At 37.0% G+C, this 23104-nt stretch overlaps 2 protein-coding genes across 2 annotated transcripts; both read left to right on the forward strand.

Annotated features, from left to right (window-relative positions):
- Positions 1 to 1008: 1008 nt before the first annotated feature.
- On the forward strand, positions 1009 to 6044 carry LOC133322254 (uncharacterized). Its single transcript, XM_061531269.1, has 4 exons — positions 1009 to 1087; positions 1340 to 1548; positions 5496 to 5691; positions 5754 to 6044. Exons 1-4 carry the CDS (start codon positions 1009 to 1011, stop codon positions 6038 to 6040), a joined length of 771 nt encoding a protein of 256 aa, XP_061387253.1. The 3' UTR covers positions 6041 to 6044.
- A 3207-nt stretch (positions 6045 to 9251) lies between these two features.
- LOC133322251 (trypsin eta) lies at positions 9252 to 16411 on the forward strand. The gene is made up of 5 exons (XM_061531266.1): positions 9252 to 9294; positions 15250 to 15442; positions 15641 to 15926; positions 15997 to 16222; positions 16287 to 16411. The coding sequence occupies exons 1-5, from the start codon at positions 9252 to 9254 to the stop codon at positions 16409 to 16411; spliced, it is 873 nt and encodes a 290-aa protein (XP_061387250.1).
- The last annotated feature ends 6693 nt before the right edge of the window (positions 16412 to 23104 follow it).

The raw sequence follows: 23104 nt of genomic DNA on the forward strand, positions 1-23104 counted from the left end.
AAGAACTCAAAATAATAAATTACAGCCAATTCGGTGAAAAAATACGACCAAAACCCTCAAAATACTGAATAATAAGAGGTACCGTTATATGGGGGCTACCAAAAAAAGTGGACCTATACTTATAATTTTTTGTGGAGACATTTAGTACCCAATAAGAACCAAATGTACGAAATTTCAGCGAATTCGGCTGAAAAACGCGCTCAAGAACCCCAAAATACCGAAATTTGCCGGGTACCCCTATATGTGAGCTATGCCTAAACGTGGACCGATGTATCCCATCTTCGAACTTGACATGCCTGCAGACAAAAGACAACCCTAAGCAAAATTTCAGCACCCTATCTCAATTCCTTCAGAAGATAGCGTGATTAGAACAGACGGACGGACGGACATGGCTAGATCGTCTTAGAATTTTACCCTGATCAAGAATATATATTCTTTATAGGGTCGGAAATGAATATGTCGATGAGTTACAAACGGAATGGCAAAATTAATATACCCTCTATACTATGGTGGAGGGTATAAAAAAATACTTTTAAAAATCTACGCACAATAAAAATATATTTCTTAAAATTCACGTTTATTAATAGTCACTGAAACATATTTTTACACAATTCCCTCTTATTGATAGTAATTAAAAACAATAGTTTTAAAAAATCCACTCTCTTATATTTATTTATTATATTTTATTTAATTTTAAAATCCAAATCAAGCTTAATTATAAACTGAATAGTTTACAGTTTGAATATCATACACTGACTCACCACATCAACAGTGTTGCATTTTTAGTAGCAAAACACAAAACGAAAAAAGTACTCTCATACAACAACACTGTATTTAGGGTGTTGTTTTTCTTCTTCATTCTTTTGACATTTCACGACGCTGCTGAGTCTTAAATTTCTTTTGAGCGCAACGAAACATTCCAAAACTATACACTTTTTATTCATGTTTTTCCAATAAAAATTAGTGATTATTTATTTAAATAAATAAAAAAATAAACGACGATAGAAAATGCATAATTTTCGTAAACAACAATCGACAGATGCCACTGATAGTGGAGTGGAAAAGAATGATTATCCTCGTGCCACAAGTGAGTCAAGAGTTAAGCCAGTCCCCATTAAATTTTTGTTTGTGGCTGCGGCGCCGACAGCAAATGAAAACAAAACAATTTAGGGAGTGACACTCTATTTAGAAGACATCTTTAAGGCAATTGGAAAATGGGAACATTCTTGGTTTTTGATCCAAAAAAGTGAACCACCATTCCCCTCTTCCAACAAGTGGTTTTATATATTTTGTCGTTTTTAATTACTAAATGTGTTTTTATCTTCTTTCTCTATTTCAGATGGTGTGGTCTTTGGAGCCATAATAACCTTTGTTGGTTATTTCTTTATGATGATGTCGTTCTGTTCACCCTATTGGATTGAATCGTACGAGGAGACACTTAGCAGCTTTAAGAATATGGGCTTGTGGCAATATTGTTTTAAAGACTTCACATATCCCAACTACCAAATACCACGTAAATTTAATGGTTGCCACAACATTTTCAGCTATGTAAGTTACACATTTTATTACAGCACGTTTATTTTGTTTTGGAATTAGATTAGGTCATAGCGGTAGAATTTAAGTTAATTGGATTAATTACGTCAAGTTTTATTTCCCATTGAATGTCCTAGTTAATGGCATTTTAATAATAGTTTACACCACAGTGTGGGGTGTTGATAGTGTGTCCAAAGTTTGAGTAAGTATAGTTAAAGCTGGTATGGAAAAGTCAGGCATTAGAAACTTGAAACATTTGAAGAAGTAAATTGTAATATAATCAGTATGTTTTGTAAAGTTTTGAAAAATCCAACCAATATGTTATGGCTGTTATATTTTTATGTGTGAAAATATCCATTCTAGCACGAAGCGATGTAGTACTCTAGCAAACGAGAGTTTCTAATGTGCTTTATTGTAGAGGATTACTGTTACCTCAACATGAACTTGAATTATCTATGTTATGGCAATATTTGCTAGGAGTACGACTAAATTAATAAATGGTACATATTTTTCAACTCAATTTGACACATAGTTCTCGAAACCTGAAAAGAAGACAAAATGGAAGAAAAATATTTCCAGAATGAGTTAACTTTAAGGACAGGTTTCACAGTGTCAGCATGAATTACACCTATGCTATCTACCAGGCTGTAGAATTACTCGGTCAGCGGCGGCCGACCCAGTTATATTTGTTTTTGTATTGTTTTTCTGTTTTGGGAGCAACACATCCCCGATTCTTTTAGTTCGTGCCGAGATCGACAAATCCCCGGTCAGTGTCGGTGAGATGTAATGCGTGTATACCAGGAACTGTTCTGGTTTGACTCAATTGCTAGACTACAAGAACGGTATTACATTGCATCGTCGACGACTTTATCTTTGTCGGAGTGCGGAACTAAACCATAGACAAATGAATGTATAGACACCAAAGTACTCAAGAAAGTGCTAGTGAAGTGACTCAAACCAAAAAACTCAAACCCAATTTGTAGCAAAAGTAGAAAGATTTTATGTAATATTATATAGATTTTGCAAAAATCTAACTATATTTATAGTCTTTCACCTTAAAGAGTTTATAAATTCGGCTTAAAAAGGAAAATACCTGTTAGGTAGCTCAATTTGAGAGAGCGTTGGTGAGAGCATTTTGGTGTCTATTCCTGCATTTGTCTATGACTAAACCACAGTCTCTTCAACAGCAGCACTTAACACCGCACGTTGCTGTTCTTACTCTGATAGTACATCATTTTTGCTATTTAATGGCAAAGGCCTTTGAGTCAAAAAAAAAAAACACGAGATTGTTGGTTTAATGATTCCAAGCTTAATGAAACGTGTAGCCTACAGCGTTGTGATGGTTGCAACGTTTTAGAAAGGATTGCACCTGAAGTGAAGATGGGGCCTAGCATTCCCTATACAAACCTATCTATTTTGAGCTAGACTCTAGTGCTTTTTAATGAATATACAAGGACCAATAGTATCAAAGGCGTGAATTTTTAAAGAATATTTTCTCAAGGACCAACAGTCTCATAGTCGTTGATTTTTAAAAAATATTTTCTCAAGGACCAACTGTCTCATAGCCGTTGATTATTAAAGGCGTTGATTTTTAAAGAATATTTTCTCAAGGTCCAACAGTCTCATAAGCGTTGATTATTAAAGAATATTTTCGCAAGGATCAACAGTCGCATAGGCGTGGATTTTTAAAGAATATTTTCCCAAGGACCAAGACATTTTAGCGCAACAAGTCTAGAAGAGTGGTCATTGGAGAAAAAGACCAAAAAACTTGAATGAACCCAAAAATATTATAGGAACACCAAATGAAGATATGACAATGAAATGCTTTACAAGTAGGAAATCAGTAGACTGACTAGCACACCCAGAGGACATCTGAGTCCACAGGCAAATTTACACAAGATTGAGTTCATCGCAGACAGCGGGTGAAGATCATGAGGAAAGGACAGCGAAATGTTAGACCATATCCTGCTCACCTTATGCAATCTTCGAGCCTACTTCTTGGTGGTGTGAATGGAAAAGACTGCATAATTTCACTAATTACACAAAATTATTAGAAGCACAAGGAGACAAAATCTCAAGATGGAGTTCCTCTCTAGAGGAAGCCCTTTTCACTGGCTTAGGTGAACATGTGGTGATGTATGGGACATGTGGTGGTGTATATACCACCGATTACCGAGTCATTTGCGTAACTTTAGCTTCCTATTGGAAGGCAATAGCCGTCTGGTACTAGGGTATTTCAATGCTCACCATGAAGTATGGCATTCCGTCCTAGCTAATGACTAGATGTCAACAGTGTTGCCAGAACAAATTCATAGCTCCACATTCTGCACGGTAAATGGGGATAGCTCATCCGAATAAGGGGAGAGTGTTACAGTTCACCAGATATAACCATTGTATCACCCGGTCTGACGTTAACTGGTACAATCGTCTCCCCACGTCGTCTTCATCAGCAGACCGTCAGGTTTCATCACCTCTGAACGGAACAGTGTTGGCAGAGCAAATTAATAGCTCCACGTTCTGCAAAATAAATGAAGAGTTGCAACATCGGAACCGGTGTAAGTAAACTGTGATCACTGTTTTGTCCTTTCATCCTGGTAAGAAGGATGATAGGACCTCAGTCAACTTTAATGGCGATGCTGTGAGATGCACAAGTTTTTTTCAAGATCTTTTTCCACCGAGGAGATACCACCACAGTTTACAATGGGTGATGTTGCATGGTCATGTGTTAAATGTGGTAGTTATTTCCCAACAGAAGCAGTTGGTCTAGCAAATGACCGTGATTGACTCCTTCTATCAAATCCAGCAGATCCCAGGTTCAGGGAGGTCATCAGACTAGTCACGGAGAATAAGCGGAATAAATGGTGGGAGCTTTGAAGAGTTGCAGTTCTGGGCTATGGTTAAATCGGTCTCAAATCCTGGTAAGAAGGATCTCACTCACATTTAACGACGAAACTGTGACTGATCTGATAAGATGCCCAAGGTATTTTAACCGACATTTTGTCGAGGAGGTAACACCACAATTAACAATGGGTGATTTTGCATGTGTCATCCGTAGCGCTAAGTCGTCTAATGTTTTGAGCCCTGGCGGAATATCCATGGTAATGCTTAAATAGCTGGACGAGGCCGGAGTTGATTACATGACAAAAGTCCACAATATATCGATAGCCACCCACATCGTTCCCGAAGACTGGGTGGTCCCGCCAGGCAAGGGTGCCAGCAAAGGTAAATCATACAGGCCGATTTAGCTTTTGCCACCAATAGTGAAGACTCTTGAGACAGATAGTTCCCAGGATGGAGGAATATCTCCGGAATTTTTTAACCTCTACCTTTCCTGTATTCCACGCATTGAGATCGTTACGTATGCAGATGATTATACGATCGGGTTCCATCGTTGAGGACATATCGCTCATTTGCAGAAAAACCCGTAAAAAATTGATTTTGGAGAAAATGCGTTTTAATATTTCAATCGAATGACATCTTACAAGGAACAGAGGAATTTTTACAGCTTCTCAGTTAGAGTGCAGTAGCAGGCTCAATAGCATTTGAACTTCAACACAGGTGAATCGAAAATGATGCGGATACTGGAGGTCTTAAAATCGATTGATTCCACCAAAACAACAATAAAATATCAAAATATTAATGCAAGTGCATTTTCAATTGCCATCAAATTCTAGTCTGTATGTTCTCCATATAGCACCTAAAGTACTTCCGGATATGTGGACACTGGATTTTCATTCAAAGTGGTGTTATGTTTCAGCGAGACTCAGCTGATTATAATTATCTTAGGACCAAAATAGCCGGGTTACATTGTTATATAAGTCTATTCTAAAGATTTTGATATAATTTTGCCTTAAAAACCCATCATCTTAAATGGTCCAACAAATCTATATAATAAAATGTTTATTTGTTTATTTAAAATAATTTTATTTTGAAATTTTATAAATGTTCTTATTTTATTTTAGGAATACTATGTAATTCGTGAATGGCTGCTACCCGGCTGGTTGATGGCTGTACAAGCATTTGTTACATTATCATTCATTATTGTTTTCATAATATTGGTTATATTGGCATTGACCATTATTCGTTTGCCATTGAAATTTGTTTTGCAATATGAATGGTTATTGGTTCGCATCTCCTATTTTGGAACAACAATATCATGTAAGTTTACTTCGATAATATACTGTTAAAATTTAAAATAAAATTCTTACCTTTCATTACAGCTGTCTTCATGTTCTTGGCCGTTTGTATATTTGGCGGCTGTGCCTATCGTCGTGACTGGCTAATGTATCCGAAATTTAATGTACTCGGCTGGTCATATGCCTTGGCTGTTGTCACATTCATTCTGTTGGGCATGGCTGCATTGATCTTCCATCGCGAAGCACGTGAGGCCTACGAAATGCGTGGTGAACAAAAGAATTTGGTAATGCAAATGGAAATGCAGGAGCCGGGCTATCATGCTGATCGTCATCATCATAGTACATCAAGAAGTCTGCATGGTTATATATAGGCAGGAGGAAGACAAATCATTTCCTTCATTGTCTATATTTTTTGACTTACATATCAGCAGCATACATTCCATAATTAGCATTTGTTTGTCAATGTTTATGTTTAGCTTATACAATTTTTTTATTTTATTAACACAACTCGAAACTAATATTCGAATCTCATGTTTTGTTCTTGTAACAACAAGAAACATAACAGTTTTATACAAACCGTCCAATTTATTTTATATACAAACATATTTGTAACTACATTATTAACAACAACAAAAACAATACCTACAAAAAGTGCTTTAGTATTGTAGTTGAAACCTATATTTTAAACTGCAACGTCTTTTGTTGGCGCAATACAACAACATATCGTATTTGTATTTACCATACAAAAAATATATAACTTTTTTTATATAATCCGTCCACAATATTATTTGGCATTATCGAATAAGTTGTTTAATTTTTACAATATCTTCAATTTTTTTATACAATAATAAATAATAATTATACACATTTATGTCGTAATTGTACCAAAAAATATATCCAAATTTTTATTTCATTTACATACAGTTAGGTAAGTAGAAAAATATTTTAAAATTTTTAGTATTCATAGATAGTTTTTTTAAGATGAATACATATGAATATTGAGTTCTCGTCTTTGGCAGCCTAACAGCCTAAAATGTAAGGTCAAAAAAAAACACAAACAAATATATAAAGTAGTTTTCTTCAGGAGTAGGAGGTTTTTTCGCTTTTAATGTTGATCAAATCGGTCATTCAAATAAAATTTACAAGTTTATATATATATATATATATATATATTTACCCTTTTGGGGGCAGGTACCAGAGGAGAGGGCAGACGGGCCCCATCTTCGGACTTGATCTAGGCTTGGTAAAGCGAATAGGTTGTACAAAGTTTGGCTCAAATCTGATATTCCATTCGCTTGATATTGGATTTATAAACACTGAAAATGTTGACCATTTGTTTGGGAGGTACCAGAAGTAGTGGACAAGGGAGTAGCATCTTCAAACTTGATCTACGCTTGGCAAAGATAATAGTTTGTGCAAAGTCTGGTTCAAATCGGACATTCCATTTGCCCGATATTGGATTCATAAATATTAAAAATGTTGACCCTTTGTGGGGGAGGTACCAGAAGGAGTGGACCGATGAGTCCCATCTTCAACCTTGATGTAGGCTTGGTAAAAATAATAGGTTGCGCAAAGTTTGGTTCAAATCGGACATTCCATTCGCTTGATGTTGGATATATAAATAAAATGTTGACCAGAAGGAGTGAACCGATATTCCCCATCTTCGAACTTCAACTAAGTTTGGAAGAAATATTAATATGTGCAAAATTTGAACTCAGTTACTCCCACCAGCACCAGCCGGCCAGAAGGACATTTGTAAATCGACTCCAAATTTTCTGAAACGGATTTGGTTCAAAGAAACATGGGATTTAAAACCAATATTTCGATAAGGCACATTTTCACCGTATCAAAGTGTATATACCTTCCTCATTAGCCATAAGGCTGAGGGTATACAAATACCGAATAATTGAATTTACCCTTATATGAGGCCTATACCGAAACGTGGACCTATATACCATTTTCAATACCAAACATCCTAGGAGTAGTCAAAATTTAGTATGTGCAACATTTCACAGTTCTATTTTAAATATTGGAAGCACTATCGAGATTTTAAGAGACGAAGAATTTATACGCTTTGTGGGGTCGCCGGTGCACATGACAGATTTTATATACACTCCAACGTATGATAGAGGCTGTAGAAAGCAAATTTTCCCAAAAATCACCAATTCCCAGCAATTGAAAGTCAAGACAACAACTTTTCATATTTACATGAATTTATTATTAGTTGTGCACACGACTCCTTGTCATATAAAATCTACAGAATCTCCTCTAACCACTGGTGAAAGTTTCATGAAAATACATCCATTAGTTTCTGAGTTATAGCCATTTGAAGTTGACCTTGTATCAAAATATAGCAGCTACGCGATTCTGTTTGCCTATTACCTCAAATGGGAAAACTGAAGAATTTGCATTTCACAAAAACCAGAACAGTGCGACTGTGTTGCCAGATCATGTGCTTGTGTCACTTGTAAGTTTGAGAATTAAATTTTAGCATACTTTCAGGCGCTTCAATTCAATAGAATTACATTTAAAATTCCAATGCAGTGAGTTTAAAATGTAACGCCTAAAAGTATGCTCAGAATTTGTAAAATAACAAACATCAAACACTCAAATGGGGCTACACACACACTCACAGCTACTTGAATGGATTTTTCGGTTTTTGTCAACTAGCAATTTTGGCATTTGAGGTATTAGGCAAACAGAATCGTGTAGCCGATATATTTTGACACAAGATCAACTTCAAATTGCTATAACTCCGTAACGAATGGATATATTTCCATGAAACTTTCACTATTGGTTAGGGGAAATTCTGTACTTTCTATGCGTTTCAATGAAATAAACATTATAGGAATGCGAACTTAGAAATTTATGGAAATTCGAAAAATTGTTGTATTGAAGCTAAGCAACTGGAAATTAATGAATTTTAGGAAAATATTGATTTTAGATTGTTGCTAAAGGGTTAGAATAGGTTTTTGACGACGCATTAGGCATTATATATTAACTTTCCGTGATCATTTCGAACTCAAGTAAACATAAATGGTGTTTGAATAAACATTTCAAAATCGTATAATTATTAGCAGCAAATCAACGTCATATCATAACAACAATAATTATGTAGGGTGTAGACAACATTTGCTAATCTTACCGATAAAGAGTTAACGCTAACAAAAGGGGAATACCTACCTAGCCCCTTTTAGAAAATCCCATTCCATTTTATCATATAAATCAGAAAATTATAACTTTTAACGGGCTTCAATTCTCCAAAGAGCATTTCTCTCTCGTCGCTCCAAAAGCGACAAGAACAAATGTCAAGATAAGATTTCAATGTGTTCTTGGTTGGTATACGACGAGGATGTTCAACCATTGATTAGTTTTCGAATCTTATCATATCAATATTCTGGCATCTGGTGGCAAAACAAAAAAAACCAAACCAATATTTAACGTTTACTGATTGGAACCGTTAGTCTAAAATCGAAAAGCAAAGTGTTCGGTAAAAGGCGGTATTTAATGGTGTGCAATAAATTTTGAAAAAATTCGGAAAACAAACAAAAAACAAATCGCAAAATTGAATAAACAAATAAAATGTGGAAATTTGCCAATTTATGGATTTTCCTGTGCGGAATAAGTATGTGAAGGTCTCAGTGTGATATGTGATATGAAATATCAATTGCATGGATTCTGAGATAACAAATTTCTCTTTAAAAATTAATTTTTGGAAATCGCAAAAAAACGTACATTTAAGAATATAAAATGAAATTATTGTGACATTTGAAATAATTGTGAAAAATAATTGCGATAACCAAAAATAAGAAAAACCATTCAATATATATATTTTGTGGACAAAACGTTAGAAGTCCAAAAATTGGTTCGATATTGATATTTTTGGACATATTAAAATGATTTTTCAAGAAACCCTGATCTTCTGAAATTCCAAATCCAATAATAGTCATGCAAATTAATTTTTCAATATCTACCCTAATGTTAATAATTACTTACTTACTTAGCTGACTTGTGACAGAACTTTTGTTCCATAAGCCGAGCTTAAAAAAGATTCCCAGACGCGTCGGTCTTTTGCGCAGTTTTTCTAATTTGAAATACCATTTTCGGCAATGTTATCTTCCACTTTCTATCTTATTCGTGGCATTATGTTATAATTAGTGACTAAATGAACATAACGCGAAGCGAGAAAGTTTTTTACAAATTCAGGAAGATGAAACGTATCGTGGGTTCTTAGTCCACATTTTAGTCCTGTGTTAGGTATAGAGTCAACAATTCTTAACCAACGTGTGTGTTAATACTATTCTTGTATAGCTGCACAGCTACTTCTCCTTTGCGTCTACGAATGGCATTCATAAGGTATACGAATTATCATTCATACGCTATTGTTTTCTGTCTGGACCTGCCTATAGGCCTGTTGATCTAGAGGTTCGCGCTGGTGCCTTTGGACCTCTCTCTCTGGATCATGAAGATCTCTCCTGACGCGTTTGGAGGAAGTGTGTAAAATTATGACAACGTCCACTTTCTTTTGCAATTCTCAGAGCGGCATTCTGACCGATCTGAATGGTCTTCCATGTTGTATTACTTACATTCACAAACCACAATGTCGCCCTACCACTATCCTTGTCTTGATTCAAGGGTCGTGGACTCCTCAAGGATATACTACTAGGATTCTTAGCGGGTTAATTACCTCGTATCCAAGAGTTTCGAACACTACAAAGGGATTTGAACAAGTTAAACTATTACCGTCCTACTTCTTATTTTATTTCAAATAGCTGGGGTTTGTGCAGATTACGTGAACTTACTGACCAACGTTACAACCAATATCTTGGAGTAATTCGAGGTCGAAATCTGATCTCCATTGAGCATTATATTCAGTTGGATGTGGGTTTGGTGGCGGATATTTTTATATTTATCAGATGGATGATACTTACAATATCGGTTATGTATACACTGCGTATCATAACTATAGACGCACCCATAATTCAATTGGTATTTTAGTTGACAAATAAAATGGACCCATTAAGTTATTGTTCACAATAAAACGATCAAAAACACATATTATTCAACAAAAATAATGAATTTATTCTTTATGGTTTCGCCGAATTCTGCACTTTCAAAATTGCTGGTGTTGCATAACTATAGACGCACTTTTACAAAATTAGAAAAAAATTATTTTTTAAAACTTAAATAAAATAAAATAACTTTTATAAATAATGGGTAGGGCCTCCCTTATTTTGAATAAGTTCAAAAATTTTATCCATCACACTGTTGATCAAAATTATTCGCAAGTCTTCATCGATTGACCGCCATTCATCGAAAATCACTTCTTGGAGGTAAAATACAGTTTGGTATTGGAGGTTTTCTGCATAGACAAGATGAGTCAAGATTCCACACATGTTCTCGATCGGATTTTGGTCGGAAATTTTAATATTTTTCGATTTTAACCACACTTGAGTATGGCGACTTTTATGAACTGGTGCGTTGTCCTGCTAAAAAACGAGTCCTTGATTGTTGCTGCTTTCCCAAAATGGCAATAATTTGTCTTCCAAGACTTGAACGTACTCCATTGAATTCATCCGACAACATGGATCTTTCGAAGAATTTGTCTCTCCAACACTTCAAGAGCTGCCTCATTTGCTTGCGCAAGTACCCATGCTACAGATTGCTTACTCAGGCCATACTCAGACCAGACCATAGTATCATCTGTTGGCTAACGCTATTCTCCGGATTTCAAAGCTGATGTTATTAGTTTGGTTTATGGCGGTACTTAGGTATATAAAATCATTCACCAGCTCGAAGCTGTAGTTTTCAAGTTCCACACTTGGTCCGAGCCTACTGGACGCGTTGATACCATCAGCTTGGTATTCCCGCCCTTTATTGCCAGTCCCACATTGGCAGAGTCCTTCCCAATTCGTTAGAATGTGGATGTCGTTCAAAGGGGTATTGAAGGGCTCCGAGAGGTCCTTTTCTACTTTAACTGCTGACCTTGTGCCAGTTATAGTTATCCTGCATTGCTGTATTAGTTTCGCAGGAATGTCGAACGCAGACATGGCTTTAAACATCTCTGAGCGGATTGGGTAGCATTCCTCTAGTCAAAATGTACTAATCAGGTGATGCATGCTCCTGACCATGCACGTTGGTAAAATTTTCGGACTTCGTTCTGTCTCCTGTACATCTCGATTTGCTCCCATTAAGACGAGTGCAAGGTTGTTGAAAATTATTTCTTAATGGTCCAGTGATTTCCACAGAAATTTAACACAGTCTCAATACGGGGGCTTGTTAAACTTTATTTACAGCACTTTGACATTTCCCAGTTGTCGAATGAATTCAATGGAGTTCGTTCAAGTCTTGGAAGACAAATTATTGCCATTTTGGGAAAGCAGCAACAATCAAGGACTCGTTTTTTAGCAGGACAACGCACCAGTTCATAAAAGTCGCCATACTCAAGTATGGTTAAAATCGAAAAATATTAAAATTTCCGACCAAAATCCGATCGAGAACATGTGTGGAATCTTGACTCATCGTGTCTATGCAGAAAACCTCCAATACCAAACTGTATTTTACCTCCAAGAAGTGATTTTCGATGAATGGCGGTCAATCGATGAAGACTTGCGAATAATTTTGATCAACAGTGTGATGGATAAAATTTTTGAACTTATTCAAAATAAGGGAGGCCCTACCCATTATTTATAAAAGTTATTTTATTTTATTTAAGTTTTAAAAAATATTTTTTTTCTAATTTTGTAAAAGTGCGTCTATAGTTATGCAACACCAGCAATTTTGAAAGTGCAGAATTCGGCGAAACCATAAAGAATAAATTAATTATTTTTGTTGAATAATATGTGTTTTTGATTGTTTTATTGTGAACAATAACTTAATGGGTCCATTTTATTTGTCAACTAAAATACCAATTGAATTATGGGTGCGTCTATAGTTATGATACGCAGTGTATAAATATTCCATGTATGTACAATCATCCACATACATTATGTTTTCCGTGGTTGTAGAATATTTGAACAATTCCGAAAAAATCACCACACCTTGTGGAATTTCTGCTCACTGGCATAAAAAATGCACAAGGGATTATAAAATGTCATTGACAAAAAAGTTTTTAATTTTTTTTCTTCAAAATTCCTTTAAATCATCTTTAGTTAATTTTGGGTTCTTCAAATATTGGTTTCCGTTTTATAAGACATGGCATTATAATTGTGCATTTTTTCCGATTAATTATGAATCATATATGTATATACTGACACATACTTATGGAGATTCCAATGCCATTTCATGGTAATGACATTCCGTGAAACTTAGGTGTTATTAATTGCTGTTTAATAATCAATCGTATCGTCAAAACAAAACGAAATTCTTTTCATCATTGTCGTTATCTTCAAAACATTTTCTGATAAAATGTTTGAATCATTTCTTGTTTATAGTACAATAAAAAACAACAGAACATTTACATAGATAACGGTGTGCATTAGGGGGGATTGGGTTTTATAAATATATATTATAAATTAAAGATTTCCTAACTATAATATTTAGTAGTTAACTTGTAGTCATGGTATAATAAGAAAGGTAGCCTCGTGCTTACTTAGCTTGCTTGTGGCAGAGCATTTGTTCCATAGCCGAGCTTAAAAAAGATTTCCAGGCGCGTCCGAAATGTTATCTTCCACTTGATCTTTCCATTTTGTATGCCTTTTGAGCATAATCATCCATTCTCACCACATGACCTAGCCAATAGCTTGATACGACTGATTACGTCGATGTCCGAGAATAGATGATACAACTCATGGCTTATTCGACGAAGATATTCAGCGTTCACAGATCTTTCGAAGAATTTGTCTCTCCAACACTTCAAGAGCTGCCTCATTTGCTTGCGCAAGTACCCATGCTACAGATTGCTTACTCAGGCCATACTCAGACCAGACCATAGTATCATCTGTTGGCTAACACTATTCTCCGGATTTCAAAGCTGATGTTATTAGTTTGGTTTATGGCGGTACTTAGGTATATAAAATCATTCACCAGCTCGAAGCTGTAGTTTTCAAGTTCCACACTTGGTCCGAGCCTACTGGACGCGTTGATACCATCAGCTTGGTATTCCCGCCCTTTATTGCCAGTCCCACATTGGCAGAGTCCTTCCCAATTCGTTAGAATGTGGATGTCGTTCAAAGGGGTATTGAAGGGCTCCGAGAGGTCCTTTTCTACTTTAACTGCTGACCTTGTGCCAGTTATAGTTATCCTGCATTGCTGTATTAGTTTCGCAGGAATGTCGAACGCAGACATGGCTTTAAACATCTCTGAGCGGATTGGGTAGCATTCCTCTAGTCAAAATGTACTAATCAGGTGATGCATGCTCCTGACCATGCACGTTGGTAAAATTTTCGGACTTCGTTCTGTCTCCTGTACATCTCGATTTGCTCCCATTAAGACGAGTGCAAGGTTGTTGAAAATTATTTCTTAATGGTCCAGTGATTTCCACAGAAATTTAACACAGTCTCAATACGGGGGCTTGTTAAACTTTATTTACAGCACTTCAAACTTATGGGACAAAGTTACTGACTGAGCTTATACTTAGCAACTGAGACGGTCGTTAATAACTGAGACAATACTTAACAATTGAGACTGCAATTCTTTGTTACAACTTATTTTATATACGCGTTGCTTATTCTAGATAATTTCAGTCTAGAAAATTCTTATTCTAGATTATTGTCATGATTGCTTATGTCAATATCCATCTCTATTCAAAGTAACCATAAATTATATATACATCATATTGTAATTTATCAACTTAGAGATGACTAAATAAGATAAAATATATGTGTTGTCAATTGCATAATTCACAAAATTTAACGAAAGTTAAATAATTCGCTCCACTGGATGTATACCTTCCGCCTATCACAACATGATGGATTTGATCGATAGAAACCCAGGTGTTCTTGTGTATATCGAGATGCTTCAAGCTGATGCTGCTAACTACAATATTATTGCTGGCACGAAGTCAATCAACATCATGCCATTGTCGGATGTTTCTAAATCCGTTTTTTTACGGATTATAGCAATTCGCTCATCTACTGGAGTGAATCTGGAGGCGAGGTCTTTTATTCTCCTCTTAATCATAAATCCGCAGTAAAATTCATGTCTCGTTTCATGGCTGCTATAATACAGTGCAGAATCGTCTGATTTTTTTACTCCTGACCCTTTCCATCGCATTTCCTGTAAGGCAATAATAATACTCAGTACGGTTCGATTTACGCCCATGTGTTACAATCGACCGTGTGGGTTTTCGAAGACAATATAATTTCAACGAAAGATCTTCTTTTTGATCTTGCAAACTAACCACGGAATGCAGATTTACATCTCCTCCCAGCTCTTGAGAGAACTCGTTTACTGCCAGAGCAGTATTCATTACAAAACATTTTTTTGTCGTAAGATCCATATATCTTCTTAAGAAATGCTTACAAGTCTCTAATCAAAAATATTTATACCTCTTGTCAAATGTTTTTACGATACAATATTTTATACCTGTATGAAATTAGCAAAAATCCAACCTAATATTTCATTCTACTTCTTCTTATAGCTTTATTTTTTATCTCATCAACATTGGCTGACCCTCGTATTATCAATGGCACCCAAGCTGTGGCGGGTAACACTAAATATGTTGTATCCATACGATTGAAACGTTATGAAAGTAGTTTTGGCAGCGGTCATATCTGTGGTGGATCCCTGATTGGACCTAATAAAGTGCTAACAGCTGCACATTGTCTATACAAGTAAGTACCGATGACGAAAGATCTCTGCTTTTTCGGCACAGATAGATAATCAATAAACATAAATAATAGGTTTTTTTGGATTGTCACATTTTTTGTAATTACATTGTAATAAATATAGTTTTTTGACACCCAAAGCACATAACGGTAACCTTCATTTCTTTCCATCTCCTCTCTCGTCTCTCTCTCTCCCCTTTGTAGTAGTGAGAAAAAACGTTATCGCAAACCAAATGAATTTGTTGTTGTCTTGGGTGCCTTGAATCGTTTTGAACGTGTCAATGGCACAATTGTTTCGGATGTCAAATCGATCGCCTATATGAACACCTTCAGCATGGATACAATGCGCGATGACGTTGGTTTGATGTTTTTGAAAACTGGTTTACCGGCAAATAAGACCCATTTGACAGTGGAACCGATTAAACTTGCCAATGCGTCAACACCAACGGGTGTGGTGTGTCAGGTATCGGGTTGGGGTAAGACGGAAAGGGTAAGCTAAAAGAAATCGAATTAATGTGGAAAATTCTTATCATTGTAATTTGTCCTCCGTTCATTTCTAGGGTTCCCTATCGCCAATTCTGCTCACGGCCAATGTCACAACCATATCGAAAACGGTGTGTTCCATTTCCTATAACAATGGCATTTTGAATGGTATGTTATGTGCGGGTCATCTTCGTGGTGGCACTGATTCATGTCAAGGTGATTCTGGTGGTCCACTGGTTTACAATAACACTCTCGTTGGTGTAGTGTCATGGGGTTCAGGTTGTGCCCAACCTGGTTTTCCGGGTAAGACATTAATTTATATAAATATTAGTGATCTGTATTTAATATTGATTTTTATATTTTATAGGTGTCTACGCCGATGTACAGTATTACTATAAATGGATTATGGAACGTAATGGTGCTATGAGCCGATCTTTAAGCATATTTAGCATTATTTTAGCTGTAGTATTAGGATTTGTGAATTATTTATAATTTAATTAGATGTTTAAGATCAAATATACTCAATAATTTATTAAATAGGCGATTTTTATTAACTTGTAAATATGATGTATAGTGTTAATCGTTTTCGAAAATATTTTCCAACTGAAGTGGCTTTAATTTGGGATTTAAAGTTCTCAGAACCTAATAGATTTCTTTGCAGACAATTGTAATAAATCTATATTGCGACATTTGTTTCATCTGTTACTTCTGTGGCGAGCATAGATAGCGCTTCTACGAACCAATGCTATAGTCTCCATATTAGTCCATATGTTAGCTTCTTTAATCATTTTATTATTATATTATTTTATTTAAGTACTTCATGATAGGTCTGTTGTAGCCTATCCTAGGTGATGAAACTGACATCTAACGTCGTCGGCGTCCTTGCCTTTTAAGTATTGCCATTTTTCTCTTGGTGGCGCTAGCCACTAAGTAGATGATTAGTCTGTTATTGTCTGTTCTCAGTGTCGATGCTGCCATCTATCGTATCATAGAAACAACGCCACCTTGAATTTTGTAAATTGGTTGGCATCCTTGCTTGTTAAGTGTTGCCATTTTCCTCTTGGTGACGCTAGCTCCTGTCATTGCCCTGCCATGTGTTTATGACGAGGTTGATTATTAGAACATTTTTAAAAATATTGTAAACTTTTTTAAGTAATCCTGCTTTATGCCTTTCTTGTTGTTAAAAAAATAAAAACAAGTTTTTTTATTTTTAAAGTGGGTTATGGTCAAATTGATTACTTTTTTTAATAACACAACCTTGAACTTCGTTTCAAAGAGGAGATTTTATCATCGATATGTCAACAGTCTTTGGTGCATGATTAAAAAGCATGCGCCCCATTTGAGTGGAAGTCGTACTGATACCAAAATTCAGACACTTTCTTTTGTCTGAATTAAGGGGACCCCCCCATTCTCGGTGTCAATTTTTTTTTTTTGATTTAATTCGTACCTACTCTAATTCTAGAATGTTCCTACAAAATTTCAAGTGAAAATCTCAAGAACTCTTGAAGATATAGCTGATTTATTGTGTCAGCATCAAGTGACGGCTAAAGGGCTTTTCAAACTTTAAACGCGTTTTTCTCAAAACGAATGGCGGGCACGATAACTCAAAAACTAATAATCCAATCGGTTTCAAATTTTGACACGTTTCTCTGGGAGTGTGTAGCTCTCGTATGAACTAGGATAAAGCCAATCGGTGAAGTTCATACGAGAGCCAGACATGTCCTCTTTCTAACACAGTTGGAATTTTCGGATTCCGATGTTCCATTGTGGAGTTATCATGCCCGCCATCGAAAATATGGACTTTTCTTTGAACCCAAAAAACAACAACAAAACAACAACAACAAATTTTGGTAAATTATTTTTCTTCCTTTTTAAATCTTCAAATATATATGTGCCAAGTTACAAACCTTAACAAGCATTGGTATTCATTTACCAGCCCATTTAAAATCTTAAAAATAAAAAATAGAGAATGGAGGGGGTTCCCTTAAACAAAAAATATTTTACTTGAGGAAATTTAAAACAATATAGTCGAATGGAATCGATTATGAATAGGGCGTAACCCCGATGTTGAACTATCAATCGTGTCGTACTGTTTGAGGACGTCGAAAACACTTCAACCCGACCATGTTAGAATCTCTAGACAACCAACCGGACTGCACTTAAGCGGAAGATCGCAGCAACAACAGGAATCACTGCAGAGATGAACTCTGTTACGCTGTGATCGACGAAAATAGTGCGTGAGGATGCCCACAAAGAGGTGTGGATGTAGTTAACAACAAGATCATGGAGTATTTACGGAAAAAGGGTACCCTATCGATCTACGAGTTCAATAGAAGTGTTAATGGTGGGAACCCTGAACAAACTGGTTGTTTGTTGTAGCAGATTTATATGTATATCATTTATCTTATTTGATTCAATCTGGTTCTGGTCTTGTCTCCAAATTAAAAAATGCAGCCGCAGAACTTCTGCAGTAAGTTGAGTAGACTTGCCGGGCAAATGAATAGGGGCATATCTACAGGATGGATATGCCCATATTCATTTGCCCGAAATCATATTGCTATCTTCGTCATCTCGTGAAGATGATACACTATTGCCATAAGGAGATACCCTGTTGCAGTTCTCAGGCGTTCTGACAGGTCTGAAGAGACCGACCTATCGCTTTGGAAGGGATCAACAAGGTTTCCTTATATGCGCCCCAAATGCTGCCGTCAAGCGACTTGATGCAATGCCCAACTGATAATGCACTCAGCAAGGGACAATCAAGTAGTTCTAGTGATATGTGCACAGAATAAGATACCCTAAGATTTCTATGACAGTCTAGCGAATTTATATTTTCAATAAAATCAGAAGCGATTTAACATCATTTGGTCGTTCGAAGAAACGAAATAAGCGGCAATAAAAATAAAAAAGGAAAATAAATAAAATCATTAACAAAAAGAATTGAAATCGCTATCGAAAAAGATGGTTGGTCCTTCGAGTCGGATAATTTCTCATGCATTTGGTCCTTTGAGCCGGATATGCTCAACATCTGTCTTTGTCAGAAGTCTTTGGTCTAAAATATATTCGATTCCAAAAAGCCCCGAGTCCGAAGTCACCAGGAAAGAAATTTATTGAGAAATTTATTACCGAAAAAGGACTGGCTACAATCGAAGGTGAGCTGATTTAGACCATCCAAATAAATCTTCATCGGAGTGAGATGTCAACAATGATTATGATGGAACAAATATTTAATGTTAATATACATATCGAGCTAATGCAGGACTGTTAAAAATAGGATATCTGGATTAAACAATAAAATATAATATACATATCAATATACTCCACAAGCGTGTAACTGTTAAAAATAATGTTACGAATATAAATTTAGATGAAGTCCGTTAATTTAAGAATTTGAATTGTAACGTAAATTTGTACTACGCAGTTTATTTGAATAACTTCACAACAACAACTACTGTATAGATTTTTCTACATCCTTCCATTTCCTCTTTCATTTTCTATTTTGTTATTGTCGTACAATTCTTGTTAAATGTCATTCCTCTTTCTTTGTTATTCCCTCGCCTGTATATGTGTTGTTGTTATTCCTCTTTCTTTGTTATTCCCTCGCCTGTATATGTGTTGTTGTTATTGTAAGTTTGTTTACTCAAGTTTGTTGTTGTTATTGTTCACTCAGTAAGTTTGTTGTTGTTATTGTTACTCAATGTGTTTGTTGCATTGGTAGATTGTTCGTGATCTAGGTGTTACCAGATCGTCTAGAAACTTCTGTAGCGACAGGCAGGGCTCATATAAATAGAGGGAATGGAAAGGCAGTGAGTCAGTTGTGAATCAGATCGCGAATTGAAACCGTCGTGAAAAGTAAAGTGCAAAGTAAAGTTGTGTGAATAAAGTCGTTGTAATAATCGTAATCTGAAAGAACCCGCGTTTTATTTGGTACGAATTGTATCGGGAAATAAAACAACGTCTACACGGGATTTAGTAAAATCCAAGAACGTAACAATTGGTGTCGGAAGTGAGATTACGATAATACTAAGATGAAGTTTAAGGATCTACGAGTGGAAGACTTGAAGAAGGAGCTAAATAAATTGGAATTGTCCTCTACTGGCAACAAGGCTGAGCTACAAAAACGCCTGTTGGATGAGTTCGAGCGCCGTGGTATGAACATCGATACATATGAGTTTGACAGTAAGGATGAAGTGGATTTATCGGAAATGGGCGAATCCAACGGTGGGGAAGTCTCGTCAGTAGCTGCCAGGGGTGACGATTTAAGAGAAATGCTGGCTAAAATGTTCCAAGAGAATTCCAGAATGTTAGCAGAAAACACGAGAAGAATGTTCGAAGAGAATGCCAGAAAGTTTGAGGAAAATTCCAGAAGGAGCGAAGAGAATTCCAGAAAGATAGAAGAAAACACGAGACGAATGTTCGAAGAGAATTCCAGAAAGTTAGATGAACTCAAGGCAGAGAATTGTAGAATGTTTGACGAAAATTCGAGAATAATGAACGAGAAACTCGAGAACATTACAGAAGTTATTGGAAGGAGAGTGGAAACCGTGGAGGTCCAAATTAAAGAGTTGGATAAGAAAGTGCAGTCGGTTGACGAGAAATTTCTGGCCCACGACCACAGGGTTACGAATCTGGAGAAGAAAATTTCGGAAATGGAAATTAAAGGTGGTCCGGTGCGAGCTCCTGATAACACACTAAAAATCAAACCTCCTGTATTCGACGGCTCTACGTCATTCAATGTTTTCAAGTTACAGTTCGAGACAGTGGCTTCTAGAAATTCGTGGAACGACAGCGACAAAGCGGTTGCACTACTTCTGGCATTGAAGGGCAGTGCTGCTGATGTTATACAGAGTATTCCTGTCGCTTCTAGAAGCAACTATGAAGATGTTATTGCTGCACTGGAACGTAAGTACGGTGGCGAACATAAACAAAACATCTACCTTATGGAACTAAGGGGAAAAGTACAGAGGGCGAACGAGACGTTACAAGACTTTGCAGCTGAGGTGGAACGTTTGGTGCTAATGGCGTATCCAGGAGAGAATCACCCATTGCTGGACCGTATGAAAATCGAAACCTTTGTGAATGGCATACGTGACCCTGAGATTAAATGTGCAACATATGCGTCACCAAAAGCGTCGTTTGCCGAAACTGTGTCGTTTGCCCTTGCCCAAGAGACGGCAAGAATGATTGTTAAGCCCCAGACCCACAAGATTAGCCAACTGGAGACCGAATGTTGCGAACACAAATCTCTCGTTAACTTGATCAAGGACGCCATGAGGCGGGTAATAGAAGAAACAAAGTTTGTAGGGATGACTAAGCACAGGGTTAGATGCTACAACTGCGATAAAGCAGGTCATATTGCGCGCGAATGCAGAGCTAAGCGCAAACGATCCAGGTCATCGTCACCACCCCCAACGAAAGATGGTAGAAGAATGGCTCAACAGTCCACCAATGAGTCACCGTTAAACAGAATCGAGCACAGAGAAGGCGGAAAACAATGTAATGCTGATGCCCTGTCTCGTCGGCCATGCAAGGTAGAATACAGCCACTGCTCAAAGGCTGAGTGCAAAGAGAATATCGTGGATGTCCGACGATTGCAGTTTGAGTCGCGAGAAGATTGGTCGACGGAACAACGAAGAGATCCCATTCTGGGCAAAGTAATTTCGGCCATAGAAACGGGCAGGCGACCTAGTCGCAAAGAAATTACCTCCGAAAGCCCTCTTTTAAAATCTTATTGGGCCCAGTGGGACAGCCTACTTATAAAAGATGGTTGCCTATATCGCAAATGGGAAAGTGAGGACGGTAAATCTCACCGGAACTTGATCGTCGTCCCAGACTCCAAAATAAGAGATGTCTTGTCGGAGTTTCACGATGGGCCAAGTGGAGGACATCTTGGCATAGCAAAGACCGCTGAAAAGGTAAAGCAGAGATTCTACTGGGTCGGCTGTCAAAAATCCATTGCCGACTGGATCGCCAATTGTGAAAGGTGCATAAAAGCTAAAGGTCCAACACGGAAGAGTCGAGGCTACATGCAGCAGTATAATTCAGGAGCCCCTTTTGAAAGAATCGCAATGGATGTAGCTGGACCGTTCCCCACAAGCGACTCTGGGAACCGGTATGTCTTAGTGGTCATGGATTACTTCAGTAAATGGCCGGAGGTTTATGCTATCCCAAATCAAGAAGCCAGGACAATTGTGGATGTGTTCAGCAAAAATTGGATTTGTCGCTATGGTGTTCCATCTGAGGTTCATTCCGATCAAGGTAGGAATTTTGAATCAGCGATCTTCAAGGAAATGTGTGACTCCTACGGAATTAAGAAAACCAGAACGACGCCCCTACATCCACAATCAGATGGCATGGTGGAAAGATTCAATCGCACCCTTGAAGAACATCTACGGAAAGTGGTGGACAGTGGCCAACGAGACTGGGATGAGCATATTCCAAAGTTTTTATTGGCTTATAGATCGGCCATTCATGATTCCACATCCCGGACCCCAGCCAAAGTTCTGTTCGGAAATGAATTAAAGCTACCTGGCGATTTGATATTCGGTGCTACCCCAAACGACGATGTGAACCAAGATGAAGACAGCCAAAACTCTTTTAGTAAAGTCCACGATGCAGTCCGACATCGAATAAAAATGGTTAGCAACCGCATGAAGGCAAGGTACGATCGAGCGGCAAATACCGATGGGTTTCAAGAAGGGCAACTGGTACTATTGTTCAACCCACAACGAAAGAAAGGACTATGCCCCAAATTGCAAACGCACTGGGAAGGACCCTACAAGATTGTCACGAAAATAAATGACGTCGTTTATCGCATCCAGAGGAGCGACAGTCCCAGGTCGAAGATGAAAGTTGTACATTTGGAGCGGCTGACCCCCTACGGAACGGGAACTGTGCCTATTCGGGACGAACAGGCTTAAGCGGGGGGCAATGTTACGAATATAAATTTAGATGAAGTCCGTTAATTTAAGAATTTGAATTGTAACGTAAATTTGTACTACGCAGTTTATTTGAATAACTTCACAACAACAACTACTGTATAGATTTTTCTACATCCTTCCATTTCCTCTTTCATTTTCTATTTTGTTATTGTCGTACAATTCTTGTTAAATGTCATTCCTCTTTCTTTGTTATTCCCTCGCCTGTATATGTGTTGTTGTTATTCCTCTTTCTTTGTTATTCCCT

Source organism: Musca vetustissima, unplaced genomic scaffold (genome assembly GCF_032173495.1).
Source record: "Musca vetustissima isolate MV318-11 ecotype Yass unplaced genomic scaffold, APGP_CSIRO_Mvet_v1 utg8248, whole genome shotgun sequence".
In the NCBI taxonomy this organism is placed as follows: domain Eukaryota; kingdom Metazoa; phylum Arthropoda; class Insecta; order Diptera; family Muscidae; genus Musca; species Musca vetustissima.

Coding starts and splice junctions, on each gene's coding strand:
- LOC133322251 (XM_061531266.1), top strand. CDS start 9,252: ATGTGGAAATTTGCCAATTTATGGATTTTCCTGTGCGGAATAA. Junction 9,295..15,249: donor GATTTTCCTGTGCGGAATAA/GTATGTGAAGGT, acceptor TTCTTCTTATAG/CTTTATTTTTTATCTCATCA. Junction 15,927..15,996: donor GTTGGGGTAAGACGGAAAGG/GTAAGCTAAAAG, acceptor GTTCATTTCTAG/GGTTCCCTATCGCCAATTCT.
- LOC133322254 (XM_061531269.1), top strand. CDS start 1,009: ATGCATAATTTTCGTAAACAACAATCGACAGATGCCACTGATAGTGGA. Junction 1,088..1,339: donor TGATTATCCTCGTGCCACAA/GTGAGTCAAGAG, acceptor TCTCTATTTCAG/ATGGTGTGGTCTTTGGAGCC. Junction 1,549..5,495: donor GCCACAACATTTTCAGCTAT/GTAAGTTACACA, acceptor ATTTTATTTTAG/GAATACTATGTAATTCGTGA.